The sequence below is a fragment of the Pelodiscus sinensis genome, chromosome 13 (assembly GCF_049634645.1).
Source record: "Pelodiscus sinensis isolate JC-2024 chromosome 13, ASM4963464v1, whole genome shotgun sequence".
Classification (NCBI taxonomy): domain Eukaryota; kingdom Metazoa; phylum Chordata; order Testudines; family Trionychidae; genus Pelodiscus; species Pelodiscus sinensis.
Window position 1 is genome coordinate 42,764,694 of NC_134723.1, and position 22,932 is coordinate 42,787,625.

Here is a 22,932-nt window from a genome sequence, read left to right on the forward strand (position 1 = left end):
GGTCACGACACCCAGCTGAAGGAGGAGTCATAAAGTACTGAAAAATGTATTACAATTTAAATCAAAAAACTCTTGTTCCCCCTTTCCCTGCCCGACCTTACCCTGTAAGGTCCAATATTCTCTGTCAATCAATTGAATCCCCCTCAAACTATAGAGCGATAGCACTGACACTTTTATTTTTACTCTTAGGCTATGTCTACACTAAAACCAGCCGTTTTTGTGCAAAAACCCGCGGAGTGTCCACATCTCAAGTGCGTTTTTGTGCAAGAAAATTTACAGTAGAATGGCAGAACAGAGGGCTTTTTGTGGTGTAGGTAGACCTTTTCCTACAAGGAATAACTCCTTTTTGCACAAGAGTTCCTGCACAAAAAGTTGTGTGTGGATGCTCAACAAGGGTTTCTTGCGCAAAAAGAACCTATGAGAAAAAGCACAGGTGCTCAGATGGCCATTCTGTGACTGGCGGCAATCAGAACTTTATTGCGCAAGAGTGTCCCTGCAGTGGGGACTTTCTCTTGCACAAAAGCACATCACTTTTGCGATGCACTTTTGAGGTGTGGATGCACTTTTGCACAAGCGGTTTTTGCAGAAGATCTCTTCCACAAAAAGCTTCTTGTGCAAAAACCCTGCAGTGCAGACAAAGCCTTATAGTAAAGGTCAGGAGGCTACAAATACTCGTTTTAAAACTTTCGAATAAGGGATCACCCCCTCGGAAAGGCTGAAAACCAACGGAGTAGACAGCACATCTGTCCTTCACCTTCCATTGAAGCACTGTCCCTTGTCCTAGTGCCCTCCTGACACAACTTCACCATGCTGTCAGTGGCACTTGTGGGGTCGAAACAAAGTTCTGTACTTTGGCGAAAAACCAAAAATTGAGTCCAAGGTTTCTGGAATCTAATCTGGGATAAGCCAGCAATTCCCCTGCTGGCTTTTGACAAATGATATTGCCCCTGTGACTAATTGGAAAATAGGCTAAAGAAACAACGAGACGTCCTGTGGCACCTTATAGACTAACAGATGTATTGGCGCAGAAGCTTTCATGGTCAAAGATCCACTTCGTCAGATGCATGTGATGCAGTGGGTCTTTGCCCATGAAAGCTTATGCTCCAATAAATTGTTAGTCTAGAAGGTGCCACAGGACGTCTCATTGTTCTTGCAGATTCAGACTAACACGACTACCCCTCTGATACTTGAGGTTAAAGAAAGATTTCCCTGAGAATAAACATTACACCGCACCCTCATTTACAATGATGGAGAACTTCAGAACGTTGCCATAGTGAGTTGGGTGTAAGCATCTGTCATGGCTCCTTCCCCACTCTGGCATGATAAATGCAGAAGTGGGGGCCAGCACGTGTACCCCAAAGCCTTATCTACCAGGCTTTGGTATAAAACTTCCCCCAAAATCTTAAAATCCTAGATTTTGGGAATAAAACTTCCGCTGCCACCATCCAAATATTAATAACGAGATTAGGGAAAAGATCATTTGGGAAATCTCACCCCTATTATAAAAATCAGGACACACAAGTAACCAATGCCAGGTTAATAAAAAGAAAAGAGAAAACTTTTATTATTACAACAATATTCCTGTTGCAAGCATAAGGATCAGATGGAAAGGTAACAAAATATACTCATGGAGGAATTACACCATTGGCTAAAACTTAGTTAAAAAGAAAGGCCACACATCTCTTAAGCCGTGCCAGATCTCAGATCCCATACCCAACCCTTAAAACAATAAATCCTAACGAAACTACCTAAACTTTACCCTACTTACAGAAAATGAAGAATGGTGTCTTGGAGAGAGAGAGACATGCTTGTCCCTCTCTGTAGCTGCAGAGAGCACCCAGAGAGACAAAAGGAGAAAGGAAAAAACCCAAATTTCTTTGTCCCAGTTTGAAAGTCCCACCTACATTCCTACTGGTCACTCCACCTGGCTAGGTGCAGTTAACTCCTTAATCCCCAGGCTGCTGGCTAACCCTCATAATCATGACAGCATCTGCATGCCAAATATGGCCATCTAACTGGATTTGGGGTACATTCTATGTTTGTGTAGATTTATGCTGAGAAAACTGACCTTGAAGATTTCCTTCCACCGATTCAGGTGCAGAATGTGAAGGACGGAAGTAAAAACAGCCACCTCTACTAAGGTAAATGATTGCTAAAGTTTAGAAAGCATGGCTTGTCACCCCCCATTCCTATATAAATGTTGTTCATTTTATTGGATAGTGCAAATAATATAACTGTCATATTGATGAATAGCTTAGCACAAGAGGACAAGGGAAAGATGACATTTTTGCAAAAATTTGCATATCATGACTGAATTGGCTTAGTAGACAAAACCCCTGCAGCATATTCAAAGATACAAGATAGGAAAGAAAATTGTCCTCTGTGTAAGTCTTAATGGAAATAAAACAGATTCTGGCGAGAAATAATTCTCTTGTAATGGTTTAAGGAAAAACTTAGCTCATCAGAAATCCTTAACTTCTGCTGCTTCGGCAAAGAAACTAAAGATTTTTAAATACGATACAAACACGCTATGTTGTATGTTAATGTGGTTAATTATTATAGTTCAGTGGAGCTGACCTACAAGCCTTGCCTGTCTTTCTTAATGCTAGTTTTTTGTTTAAGAAGCAACTTTTTTTCTTTAGCTTGTTCGTTTCATGGTCAAGCTCTGTACCACGTGAGTGAGGAAAATGTTGAGTAGCCACAGCTAATTTGCGGGTAGTGTTTCTCTTCTCAGGCTCTGGTGCCTTCATGGGTGAAGTCTGATTTCATTTGTAAAAGGAGAGAGCTTGTCTCACGCAACACCAGTGCCAGAGGAAGGAAGAAACTGAGTTCCAAGCTTCTGACCTCTGCTCTGGGGTGAGGAATGCAATCTAGATTGTTGTTTGTACATGGCAGCTATCAAAAGCAGATTCCTCACCAACTGAGCAACACAGAAAAGTCTGCTAGTATCTTCTCTTCTTGCCAGTTCTGCCATCTATGCAGCCTCTTGACTTAGAATGCAAAGGGTAGAGGCCAGAGCTGAGTTTTGCATATAGTTACAGTTCCAAAGTTTGCATTCCCAGGGATGATGTGAGAATAAATACACCACGGATTGTAAGGCCATAGAAATACCACAGAATCAGTCCACTCTCCATAACCCATCTCTTCCTTGGTGTCTGTACTAAGACATCTATTAAGGAGCTAAGTAGTTTTCATTCACTGTGGTGAGTTTGTGATGTTGACCCTTGCCTGCAGAATTTAAACAGAGACCCACCAACTCCATGGGCCCAGACTAAGCAGATAGCAACACGTCTCTTCCTGAGACATTGATGAATCCTGTGACATTTGGAACCTTTTTGCTTACGTGTAGGAATAAAAAATAGAGCTGTGTGAAACCTTTCCTGCCATCAGGAGGGATAGCTCAGTGGTTTGAGCATTGGCCTGCTAAACCCAGGGTTGTGAGTTCAATCCTTGCAGAGGCCATTTGGGGCAAAAATTTGTCAGGTATGGTACTTGGTCTTGCTGTGAAGGCAGGAGACTGGACTCAATGGTCCCTTCTAATTCTAGGCAATCTCAACTATGCTTTTCCCTGGCACTCTGGATAATGCTCAGCACATTTGAATTCACGTCTCTGAAGGGGCCTTGGAAGTCCTTTACCTCTTTAGCCATGCAAAGACTGTACATGAGCAATAGCCAAGGAATTATATTAGCCTAAGCCTGCCAAGAACAGCAGCCTCTTTGAGGTCTATGACTCTGAGTGGTTTCAAGCTAGTCTGTGGTAATTACAAATTGCTCTAATGTGACTCAGAGCCAAGTTAACAAGCTTTCCAGGAACGGGCGATAGCATTGGTTAACAGTGATGGTGGTATATATATTGCCACAATTTAGGAAGCATTCACATGTCTGAATAACAGGAACAGCATTTATCTATCTCTTTGGTGCTTTTAATTCACAGTCACCCCAGCATCTAGATGTGATTTTCCATTTCCAAATGGAAATTACTGAACCCACTGGAGCTGTTTTCTAAAAAGGGATAAATTAACATAATTATCTCCTGATCCTATGAGGTGTGGTGGCCCTTCGGTTCCCACTGGAATTGACGACACTCGGTACTATGGAGGACTGAGTTTTTTTATCCCTGTCCAGGGCTTTGCCCAGCTGTAGCGCTGTATAAATAATTTAATAATAAAGCTATTCATGTAAATGCTTCCCAGCTATTGTTTTAAACTATATGACGGGAGGCGTGGGGATGAAAGCAAATTGTGGGCTGATTGCCGTTGTAGTGACATCCACTTGGTACAGGATAAGTGAGGCAACATACGGAAACTGATTATAGGTCCCTGATGCTCCAACTGGATTAGTCCTGGCCCTGGTATAAATAGGGGCATCCTGAGAGTTTCTCTAGTGTACATAAGATGGCAAAAATATCTTTCCCAGATGTGGATTGTTAGGAGACCAGAGGGAGAGATCACAGCTAGAGTCCTACTGTACTCTATATAGAGACCAGGAGATAGACTGTGTAAGGAGTTGACCGTCTTGCCTTTCTCTCTCCTGCCTCTTCCCACGCCCCCCAATCCCTTATCTCCCCTCCTGTGGGGGTTCTCAGATGACTGGCTGTGATCCCTTAGATATGGAAGGGTTGGAATGGAGGAAGGAAGCTGGTTACTTGTTTTCATTCTCTAGCAATAATATTTCTTTCGCCCATACTCAGCTTACAATCAAAAGGTTGATGTTTTGAACAGCCAGGCTAGAAAAGTCAATCTGGGATCTGAAAATTAAGCTGGGTTCTTCTCACCTTTGCTGAGATCCCCTTTTAAAAAAGATGTGGTTGAAACTTAGCGGGTAATTCTGAGGGCAGATCAGAATCGTCACCCTGACTCCCCAAAGCTGAAGAGAGTAAAATTATTATTTAATAATTGGTATTTTTGCAGCAGCTCGGTCCTTTAGTCATGGATCAGGACTCTCTTGTGCTTTTGGGTTGCTGGTTTCACAAACTTTATCACGCCTGCTGGGTAAAGAAGTGCTCTTTAACAGTCGTTGTTCTGGCCATAACAGAACACCTTAAAATGCCATCTATGCTGTCTTCTCTAAAGTGTATCTTTTGCAAAAATATGCATTAATATGCCGCTTCAGTGGTTAGACTGATTTCTATTTAAAAAAAATGGGACTCTCTAAATCTTTGCAAAGTTTAATGTAGGAATGAAATTCCTGGAAATTAGTAAAGCATTCGTACTTGGACCAACCTCTGTAAAAACCCATTTATTTCCTTACAGCTGCTGAACCAGATTGTATATTGGTTTGAGTTGCCAGAGGAATAAATCAATGGTTCTTTGCCAGTGCACAGACATTTTACTGCAGTAACAATTCGGGCCCTGATCCTGCCATTGACTCTATGTGGGCACAACCCTAGTGAAGTCAGTGAAGCTTTGCATGGATACTCGGAACCCGAGATCAGAACTGTAGCCAGACAGGCCCCTCCCACCCCCGTCACATCCATCTTGTTTGCCCCTCTGAGGTGCCTGGAGAATGCAGGGCGGAGAAGAAGCACTATAATCAGCATAGTCTCTGAAGCCTCGACACGAGGCCCAGATATGCTGGCTGCTGTGTCCCTGGATGGCTGTAAACAGAGATACGCCAATTGCTGACCAAGAGGCTGCAGAGGCGTGCCCTTGCCTGAAATCCATATTGATACGAACACACTCGTCTGGGGGGAGAAATCTCCTGCCCAGTAAAGAATGTCCAGTATTCACAATTTAGTTATCTCTCTTGCAAATGTAAATTAAGTTGAAACTCCCTTGTAAGAACTGGCGTCACAAAGACGGACTAACACAATTTGGCACCATAGATAAGAAAGAGAATACGGGCCCCCAGGGGTATAAAGATGGGTCCAGCAGCACACTCACTCTGAGTGTCAATCTACCATCTATCTGCTGGTTGAGTTAGGTGATTGGCCTCCCGAGGTTCCACGGGGACGCCCACCTCGTATTCGTCTTTCCTAGGAATTGAGGGACCGGCCCTGGCCTGATACGCTGGAGTCGAGAGGCACAGAAGGGGGTAAAAATTGTACCTGTCTGTGTCCTTTGTCTTAAGTGTACACATAGACTTAGAGCTCTTTAAAGATTAAGCTGTCACTTGGTACCATTATTTCTATTTTCTATCTTTATTTTCTTTGTAACCATTTTTAAGTTCTATATTTGCTAGCAGTTAAGAAATAGAGCAATAGCCATTGTACCCATATGATTTATAAGCTTCTTTAATAAACCTGTAACTGGTTAAGCTTTAACCTGACTCCTTCAGTTGCTGTAAGAGAACCAAGCACAATTTAAAAGAACTCCAGCCGGTCATAAGGGACAGACACAGGCAGAGCTGGGCATTTGGATCGTGTCGCTTCCAGAGGACAGATCCATAGGGGCATCTCTCAGCCTTCCCTAGGCCACCCGTTGTGACAGGACCTTGTGTCCCAGCACTTGAAGACGCGGGTGTAACACACACACACACACACACACACACACACACACACACACACACACACTGCCCTGACCATTGGCTGACAAGAACCTAAATTTGTAAGGCCAGGTCCATGCTACAGGGGGAAGGCTGGCTTAAGGAACACAATTCCAGCTGTACCTTACATAAAAAACATAGCTGAAGTTGACGTACCTTACACCAAACTTTGGTACAGTACTCACAGCGGGAGGCTGATGGAGAAACACGCCCGTCGACATCCCTTACTTCTCACTAGAAGTAGGAGTACTGGTGCTGACGGGGGTGCCCTCAGCATTTGATTTGGTGGGTCTTTACTAGACCCCACTAAATTGAAAGCTGGAAGATTGACCGCCGCAGCATCAATCTTCCTCCAAGTGGAGACATGGTCTAATTTGACCAATGTCCTATCATACACAAGCCTAAAACTGTATTGTGTCTGAGACCTAGAGTACTCTCTACTCCAAGTCAAGCCAAGTCAAGGTCTCCTCTCTACACAACACTCAGGCAAACCATCAATCAGCGTATTCTAACCTTGGAGTTTCTCAGAGGCGGTAGGTAGTCTGCAAGCCCAGGCAAACCAGACACCTGGGCTAATGATCTAATGTGTGAAAAGACCAGAGGCTTTCAAGTGAGTCCAGACTGTTTACTAACTCCATTATTTGGCCATAATGGAAGAAGCCCTTCCTCTCCTTGCCTTCCAGTCTTCGTGGCTCTCCCTCTGGCATTCCAGCAATATTCCCTACACTGAAGCACCCTTTAACTCCTGCCCTGGGGTTCCCCCAGTTATTTTCATATGTTGTATTGCTTCAGAAGAAATGTCCACAAAGAGCTGGAGGGGAGAGGTGCGTCTAGGGAAGGGGAGAGCACTGAGGATGGCTACAGAGAGCAGAAATGGAAGAGGGGGAAATAGAGACAGAATGGAAGGATTGACTTCTTCCTCGTGTGTTTCACAGACCATGCAATGGCTATGTGTGTCCATTACTGGCCTGACCACAGGGGTGTCGCTGAGGCATGTCCAGCAATTCCTTTGCAAACCAACAGGAATAATATTGGGCATGAGCTGCGGCCACTGGGTCCACAAACTATAGCCATCCACTAGACTTGAAAGAGAACTTTTCTATCATAGTTGCTACCAGTGTTCTACCACTGCAACAAATTTGTGCCAAGTATGTCCTGGCCGGTGTCAGTGGAAAAGTTATGATTTGCCAATGTGACTATCATGTTTATATGTATGTAACTTCTGTTATGAATATTGTCCATGTTCTTGTATCTTATACATGTGATTATATTCCTGGGTTAATATCCACGAGGGGAGTTTAAGTCCAGTCTAGGCAACTCTTTGGCTATGTCTACAATGCCGGCTTTGCCAGAAGTGCCTATGCAAATGAAGTGTAGATTAGCATATTGTCATGCTTCATTTGAATAATTTATTCAAGCCATTTTCAAGCAGTGTGGACGGGGTTTTTTTGTGCAAAAATCCTGTTTTGTGCAAGATCCTTATGCCTCTCTGGGACACTCTGCAGCAATGTAGATGTAGCCTTTGTGAATGGATGATTCAAGCTTGATGGCCCTGTTATGGACATTTCACTCTAACAAAGGGCCACTGAAAAAATTCATTCTGCTCAGCAAGCCTGTCTACGGAGCCTTTCCTGCGGATGCTTTAGCAGGTATATGAGTAATAGCAGCCCTTGTGAGACATCCAAGCATGTGATATGGTCATGTGACCTTGGACTTCATCTTAAAGTTTAAACTTTCCACCAGCTGCGGCTGTGAGCTTTGTCTGAAACACACATTTTCCAAGCACATGGCACATGGCAAAGGGTATAAAAGATCCCTCTTCTAATTCTCTGAACTTATAACTGAAAGGAGCATACTACAGAAAGAAGATCTTCCAATCTTTTGGAAGTTACCAGAGACTCTACAATCCAGCGACTTATTTCATTACTGCTACAAACCTGATATAAGAACTTTGCAATGATTGTATACAGGGCCGGTCCTAACCAATTGGCGGCCCTGGGGAACCACCTGGCTCGCCCGGAGGGTTGCTAGATGGTTTTAAAAGAAAATACCGGACAAAAATGTGTCAAGCAAAAAAAAACGGGGAAAATTTATTGAGCAAATATATACAATCAGAGCCCCTAAGACTTGTTCTGGTTGCATATATAGGAGCTATGAACCATTTAAACTCTCCTCTTTTCTCTTATTAATTAACCGTAGGTTTTAGTTACTAAAGGAGTGATGGTAGCATGATTATTGAGTGAAATGAGAATTAGACATTGACCTTGCTGTGTGGTTGATCTCTTGAGCTCAGAAGAATCCTTTGTTTGAATGAACTGGTTTTCAACAATCACTCATCAGAAAGTCCAGGGTCTTGGTGGTGAATAAGGCTGGAATGCATAAGGACACTGCATTTTTGACCTCTTGTTAACCAACATGGTGAGACAGAACCTTACGTTTGTTCCTGGCTTGGTATATCTAATATACCAATATAGCTAATAACGGAATATCCACCAGTTTGGGTGGAGTTTGCCCTCAGAGCTGTCTGGTCCATAGGACAGTTTGGGGTGGCCGCCTCAGACCTCACACATTAGGGCCCCCTGTGGTGGCTGTCGCAACCATCCTATGGACAGGATGGCTCCCCACATTGAGGTGAGGGATTACCTAGGGGTGCTGGAGTTAGCAGCAGGGCCACCCTGCACTCACCACAGAAGCAGGAGCCGTGGGAAGCAGCGTGATCCAGCAGCCTGTTCCGCACTGCTGCCCATTTCCCACTGGGTCGCTCCACTTCCTGCGGCTCCCATTGCCACAATGAGTGCAGGGGGGGCCCTGCTGCCCCCCAGTAATTCCTGAGTCACGATGCTTGGAGAAGGGGCATTTGGGGAAGGGATGCAATGGGAGTAGAAGAGGGCAGAGTAGGAGCAAGAAGAGGTGGGGCAGGGACAGGAGTTGAGGGAAGGGGTGGAGTGGGGCAGGGTGGAGTGGGCGAGGAGCAGGGGTGGGGGCAAGGTCTGGGGTGGATGGGGGCTGTCCCAGGTGCCACATCCTGCTAGGGATGGAGTGTCTGCCTGGATAAACTGCTGAGAAACCGGAATTTGGTATTTTTCAGCTATGGTCCTTGAAGCAGAGTCACGGCCAGTCTTAGGGTGCGTCTACACAGCAGGGCGTACCTCGAAATAAGCTACGCAAATTGAGCTACATCAAATGCATTGCTTATTTTGAAATGGAAAGAGTCTACACAGCACTAACTTCGAAATAGAGCCCTCTTCCTCTGAAATCCCTTACTCCTCGAACAATGAGCATTTTGACATTATTTCGAAATAACTGCTGGCTGTGTAGTAATAACTACTTTAGTCATAACTATTTCTGTGTAGAAATAACTTCCAGACTGTGTTATTTTGAAATAATGTTGCTGTGTAGACGTGCCCTTACATGGTTAGAAATAATGTGTCTAAGGGTTTACAAATTCTGAGTATCTCCAGCTACGCTGCTGCAAGGCACTACATGCTGTCTGCAATCTGCTGCAAAGTTGTGATCTGGAGTATGTTCAGCATCTCAGAGGCGTTTGGCAACTCAGCGGCTGTGTCTAGACTAGCAAGCAGCTGCTTTTGCGGAAAAACTTGCCAGCTGTCTACACTGGCCGCTGAATTTCCGCAAGATCACTCACTTCCTACTGTCTGAAATCAATGCTTCTTGCGGAAATACTATGCTGCTCCCGTTCGGGCAAAAGTCCTTTTGCGCAAAGCTTTTGCGCAAAAGGGCCAGTGTAGACAGCTCAGATTTGTTTTGTGCAAAAAAGCCCCGATGGCGAAAATGGCGATCGGGGCTTTTTTGCGAATAAGCGCGTTTAGATTGGCACGGACGCTTTTCCGCAAAAAGTGCTTTTGTGGAAAAGCATCCGTGCCAAACTAGACGCACTTTTCCACAAATGCTTTTAACAGAAAACTTTTCCGTGGAAAATCATGCCAGTCTAGACATAGCCAGCAAGTTTAGGCCCTACTTTGAGTCTTTTCCTGTCTCTGTCATCTCTTCCAGCAGATGCTTCCTTCTCCCTCCCCTAATTCTTCCACTTTTTCAGTAAGTTACCATGGAAACAACTCTTGATTTTTAAACAATATATATTTTACTTAAACACCCAATAAATAGGATTTTTGAGACTATCAATTTTTGAATATTTTAATTCTTCCCTCTTCTACTTCATCTTTCTTTCTTCCTGATCTCTTGAGACTAGCATCTCTCTCAAGCACCACTAGATGGTGCACGGGAGGGATAAACTACCTTATGGAGCAGTATTTTTTAGGGAGAAGACGGGGCAGAATGTATATCCATTCTGGTATCAGAATGTTATGGCATTAAACAGTATTCTGTTTCTGTGCTCTGCTATTGTAGCTGAATCTCTAAATTGTCTCTGCTCACCACACTTACTCTGAAGGGGCTCAACTGATTGAATTAAAATATGTCAACATGGATGACTTTGGCTCAATATTTGAAAAGAAAATACCCTGTACCTAGAGATGAAATGGAGAAAAAAATTAAGTGGGGCCTTGTTAAAGCCTTCTACTTGTGTTCAATACTGTAACCACACAACTGAATTCTTAACATGCTCTTCTTGAGCCGAGTTGCTGACAGACCAGGAAGCATTGACTACTATTTACATTTACAAAAGACTCATGCACCTCATCCTTTTACCCATCTAAAATAGTCCACCGAGCAGGAAAATCGTATAGAATGTGAAGCCTTGTTGATAAGCTTCTCATACACCAGCTTTCTACCTTGTACTTTAAACTGGAATGTAGATCCCAGAGGTAATGAGATCTTTTGACTAGAACCCTTGTCCCATTGATAGTAAAATCTTTCATTATCCTGCCTTTACAGCTTGTCTCCTGGTTATCTTGATGGGCACAGAGAACAGCAAAGCCAAGTGGGCAATAAGCTTTTCATCCTCTCTCTTGAATTCTACTCGCTCATGCCTACAGGTTGAACCTCTCTTGTCCGGCACCCTCGAGACCTGACCGGCGCCAAACCAGAGAATTTGCCAGGCCACGGGAGATCAATATCGTCTAGCAGCATTACCAACACTTCCACTGCTTACTAGGCTCTTAGAAGACATTTAAGTGTAAATTAGAGCTAAATCACACCACAGAAGACTGGGAGCCAAGACTGGTGGCTGTAAACAAACTTTATGGGACAGCAGGAAACTTGGCTACACTGCCAGACCAGGGGTGTTGCCAGACTAGAGTGCCGGACTAGAAAGGTTCAACCTGCAGAATGCTTTTTCCCCCCCTCACTCCATCTCAAATATGTAGTGAATCCCTTGTGCAACTACAGAAAGGGAAGCAAGAGCATAGAGTTTGTAGGGGGCAGAAATCAGAGCAATGTATCTAAGGCAACGGTGAAATTCTCTTCTGTGATCACAACTAGTTAAGGCCTTTGATTTCATATTTTCTGTGATTTTGGCCATATCCCAAAAACTGGATGGATTTTGTTCATGACCTGCTCCACCCTCCCTGCACCCCCCCACTCCCCACTGCCAAAATCCTTGTGGATACTCAGGCGAGGGATGGCAAACGGTGGGCCTAACCCAAGAACAAAGTTGAGGTCGAGTTGGAGGACGATGTGGAGCAAATGGCTGGACTGTCCAATGGTGCGACAAGTCAGAGCCTCTTTTCCACTCTGGAAGTGTCTAACCAGCCCCGGCAGCCTGTCTCCGGCACTCACGATTTAAATCTGCACACAGACTTCTCTGGGAGTGTTGGTAAAGGGCCTTCTCTGTGTTATTCTATTATCTGTAATCCTTAGGCATGTATATTCAGCCAAATGTGCCAGCTGTAGGGCTGACAGAACCTGGGCACTGCTGAAGGCATGTTTGGGTAATGCGACCAGTACAATACAGGAGGCTAGATCACAGGATGAGTGTAGATTGACAGAGGCCGTCTCGTCGCCCTGGGAGCAAAGGCACAGGCCCCAGGATGCCTCGCCAGATTTTGGCTCAGTCATCCCCACAGACCTCCCTGCATCCCAGTTTTCCAATGGTAAAATGGGAACACTACTTCCTTCTCTCATGGAAAGAGAGAGGCTAAATTCTAGTTTGGGATGCGCTTTGGGCATAGAAAATCCTAAACATAAGCACTGCATACATAAGAGTGCATCCTCACAGCACCCGAAACGCAAAATAAGATACGCAATTTGTGCTATGCAAATTGCATAGCTTATTTCGACTATTTTGAAATGGCCTATTTAGTCATTTGGCGCTGTCTACACATCAAATTTTGAAATAAAGCACTATTTCGAGCCATCCCCTTACTCCTCGTAGAATGAGGTTTACAGGGATGACAAAATAGCACGTCCGCTTTATTTCAAAATAGCGAACTTGTTCAAAAGACGCGGGGTAGCTATTTCGGGCTACCTCAGGTGTCCTGACATACCAATAGTGGGCTAAATCCTTTGCTAGAGTGAGTCAAGGGAGCAGGGCCATCCTGACCCATAGGCAGAATATGCAGCGACACAGGACACCAGAAAATTTGGGGCACCACTGGGTCCTACTGTCCACCTACCTCCCTCTTCCTGTCCCTGTTCTGTGGCTCTGCTTAGAGCAGGGGTGGGGAACTTCAAGCCTGGGGTCCGGATGCAGCTCCCAACTTGCCTGGATCTGGCTCCCTACGCCTCAGGGCTCCCCCTGCATTGGGGAGCCTATGCTGGTGCTCCAGCCCTCCCCGCTGCCCCCACCACAGAGTGGGAGCACACAAAGTCTACTAGCCAGGGCCTCCAGAGGCTCTGGTGTGAGGGGAATGTCTGTCTCCTTTTCAGTCCAGGTGCCACGTGACTAGTGGGCTACATCTAGACTACCTCCCTTTCTCGTAAAAGGGATGTAAATTAGATGTATCGCAATTGCTAATGAAGCGAGGATTTAACTCTCCCGTGCTTCATTAGCATAAAAATGGCTGCCGCTTTTTTTCAGCATGGAGCTTTGAAGGATAAGGGATAACTTTTCATGAGGGATAAGAGATCATTCGGAAAAGGCTTTATTTTTCGAAAGATCAGTGTCTAGACTGGCGCGTTTCTCCAACAAAGCTCGGTGCCGAAAAAAAGCGGCACGGGAGAGCACGGGAGATTTAAATCCCCGCTTCATTAGCAATTGCCATACGTCTAATTTACATCCCTTTTCCGAAAACGGGAGGTAGTCTAGATGTAGCCGTGGCGCTTTTGTTTTTCTGTTTCTCACTTGTGTGCAGCCTCCCGGCTGATTTTTCTGTGGATCAGTCCCCCCCCCCCGACTCAGAAAAGGTTCCCCACCCCTGGCTTAGAGGCTAGTTAATTTAAAAAGTGGAGAAGCCTGCCAGACCTCGGAGCACAACACTGAGCCTTGCAGTGGTAAAGAAGCCACTTCGCAGGCACGTGCCACCCCCGGGTACAGACTTTCCTGGGGGGTCGGGCCCCACCGCAGCGGAGTTTAAAATATTGCACGAGCGTGTTGCATGTGGGGGCTGTAGAAACCCGCCCCCTGCCCGTTCCCACGCGGCGCGGGGCAGCAGCACGCGCAGCCCGGCCAGGGCAACAGGGCGCGCGCTGGTGGGCGCAGGGGCCGCAGAACGTTCCCGGACCATGTCGCTCCCTCCCGGGGGGCGGGGCTTGCCTCGCCCTTGGAACGCCCGCCCCAGCGCCTGACGGGTCACATGATAAGTCGGGGGGGGGGGGGAAAGGGAGAAGGAATCAGCTGACCGGAAGTGGCGCGCGCGGCGCGAGCCGGAGGAGCGCGGCGGTGGCTGCCATGGAGCGCTACGAGAAAGCGGCGCCCCCGGAGCTCAGGCAGTAAGTGGGGGGTGGGCGCCCCTCCCCCCCCCCGCTCTGGGTCCCTGTGGGGGCGGGGCCCGCGGCACCGGGCCGCCCGTGGTCCCGGGTTGGGGGGGGGGCAGGCCTCGAGCGACGACTCGGTGGGGGGGGGGGGCTGGAGGGAGCTGAGAGCCCCCCCCCCCCGGGACTCGGGCCGCTGCGTGGCGGGGAAAGCCGGGGGCTCCCCTCAGGGCCCCCCCCGGGCCTGTCTTGCCCCCCCCCACGGGGGACGCATCAGGCCGGCCCGGCTCTTCGCCCCCGCGGCTCCGAGCTCGGCCCGGGGCTCCCCCACCCGCGTTTCATAGTCACCTCGCTTATTTTGTTTCCTAAATCAGAATAAACCCCCGGGGGGGGGGGGGGGCGTCTAGACTGGCAGACACTGGCCAGCCGTCTGCACTGGCCGCTTGAATTTGTGGAAGAGCCCTGACTGTAATGTACAAAATCAGTGCTTCTTGCACAAATACTTTCACGCTCCCGGCCCTCTTGTGCAAGAACACTTGTGCAAGAGGGCTAATATAGACAGGGAAGAACCGTTTTTTGCAAAAAAAACCCCCAATGGCTAAAATGGTGATCGGGGCTTTCTTCTGCAAAATCGCGTCTAGACTGGCTACGGATGCTTTTGCGCAAAAGCACTTTTTGCGCAAAAGCATCCGTGCCAATCTAGGCGTGCTTTTGCGGAAATACTTTTAACGGAAAAGTTTTTCCGTTAAAAGTAAAGTATTTCCGCAAAATCATGCCAGTCTAGACGCAGACCCGTGGTATAAAGTGTCTTTGTACAGGTGCAATTGCATCAGCACTGAAGCTTTTACGAGTATAAGCCTGTTGGCAAAAAAATGAACACCCTGTGCCAGAAAATTTATGCTGATACAACTTTTAAATGTAGCCCAGTTGTCAAGCTTTCTCTATGAAAAGAGACTTTTTTTTTTTTTTTTTGGTAGCCGTATGGAAGTTTACAAGTGAAAACTTCTGGGCAAGTGCTAAAAATCCCTTGCTCAGCTTACTTGAGGAGATAGAACTTCATGTTTCAAAATGAAGATTCCCCCTGTGAGGACATAGTGACATCGATTCTTCTAGTGTTTGGAAGTAGCCCCACAGATTGGGTGTGTGGTTAGATCATTTTGTTTTGGGGTAAACACTTAGCTCAAGCAAAATAAGAAAGAACCAGCAAAAGCCAATTCAAAACCAAGTTAAAACTGGTTTTGACTGCAGGGCCTCAACTTGTCCCAACAGACCAAATGCAGTTGATCAAGGGAATGCTTTTCCTTGTTTTTATTGACCAAATTATACTTAATACTGTAACTGGTTTTTTGCAGTCTGTGTTAACTTTGGAGTAGTAACCAAACTTCACCAGAGAGATTCTGACATTGGTCTATAAATCTAGAGTCCAGTCAAAGAGGTTTAGCTATAATATTCACTTTATATTGTAACTTGAATTTGTTGTAGCTAAAGTAAATTGACATGGCTTTTTGTTCTATCCTGTTTAATGAATGGAATTTAAATCAACTGAAACTATGAAATAGTGTTGAACGGTGATGCTATTGGGATAATAGAATTTGAGTTCTAGGCAGCTTAGTGTTGAAAGTTCTTAAGTACTACACTTGCCTCTAACTCTCCTTGTCAGTTTTATGATCTTTAGTCATATTTTTTCTGGCTTACATTTTTTTCTCATCTCTGCTTGTGGGAGAGACCCCTATAAAAAGGGGAAGTGATACACAGCAATATGAACAAATTTGTCTACTGCTTCAAGTAAAAAAAATTGATAGGAATGTATTATTTTTAATTTGATGCTGAGCAGATCTCCTTTTAAAAAAAACCAAATACATATATTATATATTTTGAAGAGATTGTTTGTGGATTTGTTTGCAAAATAAAGTCATACTTTGGTATCTGTAAGTAACTGCAAACTTTGCATAAACAATTCTGCCACTTAAATTAGTAGGATGCAGTACTTTTTACACTGGAATATGCTGGATGAAAGGTTTAAAAATTTTTTGTTTTTTGTCGGAAAAAAGTCATGACTATTACGATTAGAATTCATACAAAATATTTGCTAACAATTAAAATCAAGTTGCTTATTCAACTGTCATTTTAGTGCAAAGAAAATTTTTACTGTTACACATCACTCTTTCAGTAACTAATTTGAATTATTTTGTAATGGAAGCTTTTAACGAGTGTGGTAATTATTCAATAAAATAATGTTTGAAGTTGAAATCCTACAAATTTAAAACTGTACTTTTACTTCCCTTTTGCAAGCATATTAATTAAAAGTTCTATTGCGCATATTTAATTTCTTTAATTTTATAGGAAAATTCATTTGCCTGGTCAACCACGGACCTCACTTGCTAGTACTAAAATAATTTAAGACAGTGGTTCTCAAACTTTAGCAATCTGAAAACTCCCATTTTGATTTAAAAATATTCATGGAATCCCTATTTTCCCCCGCCCCTTTGTTCTCCTCCCCCCTCACTTGCTTTCACCTGGGAGCAGCTCCCATCCCCCCCATCTATGGCCTGCCATGGGCAGGGATTGCTCCAGCTCGGCTCTGTGGCCTGCGGGGCTGCTTGCGTCAGGCTTCCCACCCATGGGATCCCATTTGATCAGTTAAATGTAATGTTTAATCAGTTAATTTATTAAAAGGGATTTTACATCTGTGCTTTCACCTCAGTCAGGCAGGGGTTCAGACTCTGAGTGGGGGCAATGGGGTTTGGTTTCGGACTTTGGCGAGGCAGCATTTACCTTGAATGGCTCCCAAATGTGACTGGCATGCCCCTCTGGCAGCAGCTTCTAGGTGGGGGACCAGGGGTTCTCCATGCGCTTCACCTGCCTGCAGGCACTGCCCTCACAGCTCACCTGGCCAATGGGAGCTGTGGAATCAGCACCCTCCCATGGGCTACGGGGACTTACTAGCTGCTTCCAGGAGCTGCGTGGAGCCAGGGCAGGTAGAAAGCCTGCCTTAGCCCATCTATGCCACTGGACTTTTAGCATGCAGGATGCAGTGAGGAGGAGGAGTTGATCAGCGGGGCCCTTGGACCCTCATGGAATGCTCTCAGGAACCTCTCTGGGATCCACAGACTCCAGCATTAGAAATACTGATGTAAGATATTTCTTGTCATAACTGTTTAATGACAGAATTTGGCTCTGAAATAATTCTGAAAATAAGACCATTAAATACCAACTATAAAGCTTAATTTTTGGTATCTTCCAAAGAGCAAATGCTAAGAAAGTTCTTTAAAACTAATTTTGTATTTTGTGTTTGTATTTCTCCCCTTTAAGAAAAGTTGATGCATTATGTCAGGTATATTACACGACTTTCTGTATTGTTACAGCTGTTCTTGTTCATTTCAGAAATGAGGGCTCATTAACATCAACTCTAAGAACACTTCTGTTCTTCACAGCTCTGATGATCATATTGCCTATTGGGCTGTACTTCTCTTCAAAAGTTTATGTATTTGAAGGTAATTCTGTTGCTAAACAAAGACTCATATCTAAAATACTAGTTTTTTGTCAGTTCTCTAGTATCCATTTCTTTTTACAAACTGAATGCATTGGATTAGAAAGAGAACTCCCTTGGAATATGAGTCAGGAAACATTAAAGGTTGTGATATTCATGGTTTTGGGTGTAAACAAGAACCAATTTATTTCAGTGACTTAAGTTTCAGCTATGTAGAGAATACTTGGAAGGCTACAGTGGTAATGTGTGTGGAAATTGTTCTGTTAAAATTTTCTTTTAACAACAAGGGACATTCAGAATGAAATAATTCTGTCCTTCACTAGCCCATCTCTGATTTTGTTTCTTGAAAAACATACTCAGCTATATTTAAAAACACCATTCAAACACTGTGCTACATTGTCCTGCATTTTGCTTCAACTACCCCAGACTAACACGGCTACATTTCTATCACTGTGCTTCAGATTTTGAATTCTATTGTTTGAAGAATTTCATTTTCTCCACCTTCCTGAAGGTTGAGTCTGAAACTTGTGCTGTGGAACCAGGGCTCTGTTATATCGCTAACAACTAATCAAGAGCCTTTCTCTAATTCTGCAAAAGAGAAAATGGACAAACCAGCAGAACTTCATGATTCTGCATAAGTCTTTCTGAAGGCAAAATTAGAGCTTCCTTAATAAACAAGGGGCTAATGAGTATGTGGCTGTTTAAGGGCTTCCTGAAAAATAAAGTGTTCCCTTTGGTCCTTACAGTTGCAAGTGTCTGAAGCTGAGGCTAGAGGAGTAGTAAAAATTCAGGAAAAACTATTTGATTTCCTGTTTTCTTGGTATGTTAAATTTGCCGAAGACTCTTTTGTTAGTTATAACAAGATCTACTAACAGTGACACTTTATCACTCCTTTTTAAGCCTAAAATATTCTGGAAATAGCTCGAGTATCTTAAATCTTGTTGTTTGATGAAAAACATTTATTTAGTTTCCCTTGTATTATCTGATACATACAGTACTTCTGATGAGGAAGCATGGCCTGTCTAGTGGCCTGAGCATGTAAGTCAGGAACTCCCAAGTTCTAATCACAGCTGTACCACTGACTCTGTCTGACATTAGGGATGTGAATGACTGGTCAACTAGTGCACCCCTCCCCCTCTTGTCTTCCTCTTCCCCCCCCCCCCCTTGCTGCCTCTATCAGAAAGAGACAGCAAGGGAGATGGGGACAAGGAGAGTGTGCTTCAAAGCACGCCCACCCAGCCAGGGCTGCATGCAGCGTTTCAAGGCTGCAGCACCACATGGAGCCCAGTGTCTGCCTCTTTGAAATGCCACGTGCAGCTTAGGGTCCCCAGCTGGCCCCAGGCTCCATGCGGCACTGCCTCTTTGAAATGCCACATGGCGCCTGATGCCAGGCTCCCCGCAGTATTTCAAAGTGGCAACACCACATGGAGACCACGGTCACTGCTGCTTTGAAATGTCACAGGGAGCACGGGGTCAGCGGGAGACTGCTTGAGTCCCCTGCTAGCCCTATGCTCCCTGCACCACCTTTCCCTTTTGAAGTACAGCAACAGCCCTTCAAAGGTGGAGGTGCCCTATCGACTAATCGAATAGTTGATGCAAATTGCATTGACTATTCGATTAGGGATGTAAAATTTCGATAGCCAATTAATCTGACACAGACAAATATCTTAACCCCTGATCCTTATTTTTCCCAATTATTAAAAAAGAACACCACCCCTGTCAACTGAGCATTGAAGTCTGATGTAGGAAGACTTGTCTGTCCTGTTTTGGGCCTGCCACTACAGAAAAGGATGTGGACAAATTAGAGAGTCTAGCTAAGGGCAACAACAATTATTCGGGTGCTGAGGCACATGATTTATGAGGAGAGGCTGAGGAAATTGGGGCTTATTTAATCAGCAGAAGAGAAGAATGGGGGGGATTTGATAGCAGCCTACTTGAAGGGAGGTTCCAGAGAGGATAGCCAGGCTATTCTCAGTGGTGGCAGATGATAGAACAAGAAGCAATGATCTCAGGTTGCAGTGGGAGAGGTTTAGGTTGGATATTAGGGAAAACTACTTCACTGGAAGGATGGTGAAGCACTGGAGTGGGTTGGAAAGAGGTGGTGGTGAAGCACTGGAGAGGTGGTGGAATCTCCATCCCTAGAGGTTTTTAAGTCCTGGCTTGACAAAGGCCTGGCTGGGATGGTTTAGTTTGGGTTGGTCCGGCTTTGAAGATGGTGTTAGACTTGATGATCGGCTGTGGTCTCTTCCAACCGTAGTCTTCTATGATTTTTATGATTCTAGGAAGACAGAAGAATATTTGTAGAACATTTTAAAGATATAAAATGCTGCATTTCCAAAAGTTACCTTTTTTCTTTGAGGTGTCAGTTAACAAGCAGTTTTCATTATATGTATCCCAATTATAATATAGTAGTGAAGTCTTGGTATTAACTGACCTATTGTCTTTCTGTCTGTCTTACCTTTGATATGTAGAAATAATAAACATGCAATAAATTGGGCCTCTTTAAACAATTGCAACTTGATGTTCTGTCACAGTAGAAACACTTAGAATTCTCTTACATTTAGAGGGTCTCTTTTTGTCTGTCTTCTCAGGTACCTTGGGAATGTCCAACAGAGACAGCTATTTTTATGCTGCCATCGTCGCTGTAGTTACTGTTCATGTGGTACTTGCTCTCTTTGTCTATGTAGCTTGGAATGAAGGGTCTCGACAGTGGCGTGAAGGCAAGCAGGATTAAAGGAAGCATCGCCGTTTGGTATCCACAGCCTGAAGACTGGATATTTGTGGGTGGAATGAAAAACATTCTTGTGCTGTGTACACATACAAAGTAGAAGGGAATGTCTCTGGGCTCTGAAGGCCTGTATGTGAATAGTTCAAGATTTTTGTGCCATGTCATCTGAATACTAATAATTTGTTAATAGTGAACATTTGTAATTTTAATCAGCTGCTACTTGGCACAGTGGAAGAGGCCTTCACCTGAAACGAGTGGAGTGACAAAGGAATGTGTGTATTGTATGTATACAACAAGTGTGGGATCTTTTTACAGTTCTGATCTGCTGTAACAAGACAAAGAAATTGAGAAACAACTATGGTCAGTCATGAAGCAAAATTATGTATTCCTAATGTGAAGTTACCTATAAAAAGAATGAGCAACGTAGTAGAACTGAAACAGATTTGATTTGATTCCCACTTCATCTGGGTGGATGTGCAGTTTTAAGATCATGGAATCATATTGACCATTACTTTGTGCTACTCAGTCATGGTAGTAGAGCATACAGTTTCCATTTTTGGTGGAAGAACAGCCAGGGATTGTTTTTTTTTAAATAATCCTGAAAGGGAATTCTTGAGCGAAAGGTCTTGCATCCTGGAGAGTGGTGGTTAAAATGTTTATGGGAATTGTGAGCTATCAGAACAACAAAAGAGAGGATGTATTCTTAAAGTTTCACTATCAAGTAGTAACATCTCAGGTTCACTGAAAATCATTGGTTTGCATCAAAACATGATCTCCTACTATTCATTTCCAGAAAAAGTTACTGAATAAACTACAAAGAACCATGTAGTGTGGTATCTTACTACTTCATCAAGCTATGGGCAATGCATTTCTGAGGGGTTATGCTGCAGCTGGGTTGGTGTCCTTCAATCTTGAGACAGAATGGATGAGTGTAACCTCCCAAGAAGTGCAATAAATCTCCTAGAAAGGGAATAATGTTGTGGGAGTGTAGCAAAGTGGTCAGAAAATTCAGTCAGTGTCTTCTATTTACAATTTTTAGAATTTTTTTAATTTAATGTTGGCTTGCTGCATCATTGTATTGACTTTTCTCCCAGCTGCCACAGGACATCTTCTAAAGATATGAAAATAGTACTGACCTGCTCATACTTGCATTCATACCACCTTATATTTTTGATGCAAAGCAGAACTGTGCTTTATTTTCTTTAAACGGAAATACTAAGTTGCACCTAAACAATTTGCGCTTTCAGCCACCTTCCACCACTACTTGAAAGTGTTGGATATTTCTTACAGTGCGATCATAGGCAAAATACATTATGGAAGGGGTTTGGAAGATGTGCTGGAGGAGCAAATGATATTTAAGGGGAGACAAGGTGATAATGTTAAAACTTTTGTCTACTATTAAACAAAATGTAATGGTGGTGGCTTTATCATCACTACTTCTTCCATGACAAATATCCACTTCGCATATTTTGTGGAATCATGAAATAAATTAATTCTAATTTTTTATTCTCTTGAAAGGAAAGGGTCTCTACCCAAATTGACATCAGGATGAAATTGTTCTCACAGATCGTTATTCTGAGTTTTGTTCTGCTTTTTTTTTTAAATAAGCTAAGTGGTTTCTTTTACCTGCGTGGAGCAGAATTTTTCCAATGCGTAGCATTTTTTACCTTCAGTTATTTTTAAATTATTTTGTGATTTTTTTTTGTTTTTGTTTTGCCTGTTTCACTTGTATTGTATTATAGTTCCAAAGGAACCATTTATTGTTGTGGGAAGTAGATTGTTTTACACTCACTTGTAGTCTGCAGAACATGGCCATGAATATGATAAATCAGATACTTGTGCTTATTTGCACAGTAGCACAGGAGTGTTAAGATAAACTGTGACCCACCCCCGTGTACTAACATTCAGGGGCAGGCACTAAAAATGAAGCGTGCTGCTGCATGTTCACTTCAGATTAGCACAGATCAAGCTTTACATTTCATGTCTGAAACATTAACTTCTCCAATCTGGAAGCCCAGTGTTAGATTGCTACTGGCCCACTAGAGAATGGTGCTTTAGTTGTTTGAAATGTAGACTTATTTTGTAAGAAGCCATTCTGAGTGATTCCTATTCCTCAATATGTATATTCTATGTTGTATAAGAGCCCTTTAATAAACAATTATCATTCACTGAGTTCCAGTATCGAGGCTCTGTAAACGTAAATACTTCAGTTGAATTACTTCTAAATCATCATCATTCTAATATTGTGCACGTAGTAACAAGACTTATAATGAACAGATTAGCTACAGCAACATAAAGAATTCACTATTTCATTTGTAATATCTGTGCTTCATTAATGTATACCATGTTATTGTGAGACTGTTTATTTGTGCTAAATGCCAGGGGATTACTAGACCCTACAATGACATTTCCTTGAGATAATTACTTACCATGGGCTCATCTAGACTATAGGGAATGGTCG

The 22,932-nt window shown here is 43.8% G+C and overlaps 1 protein-coding gene and 1 long non-coding RNA gene across 3 annotated transcripts; both read left to right on the forward strand.

Annotated features, from left to right (window-relative positions):
- The first annotated feature begins 1,205 nt into the window (after positions 1–1,205).
- Positions 1,206–6,459, forward strand: LOC142831260 (uncharacterized). Its single transcript, XR_012906959.1, has 3 exons — positions 1,206–2,141; positions 2,735–2,856; positions 5,253–6,459. It is a non-coding gene; the product is annotated as an uncharacterized LOC142831260 (long non-coding RNA).
- Positions 6,460–14,161: 7,702 nt separating this feature from the next.
- VMA21 (vacuolar ATPase assembly factor VMA21) lies at positions 14,162–22,643 on the forward strand. 2 transcript variants are annotated; one of them, XM_075941104.1, is made up of 4 exons: positions 14,183–14,271; positions 17,275–17,386; positions 17,638–17,747; positions 20,335–22,643. In XM_075941104.1, exons 2-4 carry the CDS (start codon positions 17,328–17,330, stop codon positions 20,475–20,477), a joined length of 312 nt encoding a protein of 103 aa, XP_075797219.1. In that variant the 5' UTR covers positions 14,183–14,271; positions 17,275–17,327; the 3' UTR covers positions 20,478–22,643. The 2 variants fall into 2 exon arrangements, with proteins under 2 accessions (XP_075797220.1, XP_075797219.1); XM_075941105.1 differs by lacking the exon at positions 17,275–17,386 and having other exon boundaries at positions 14,162–14,271.
- Positions 22,644–22,932: the final 289 nt, after the last annotated feature.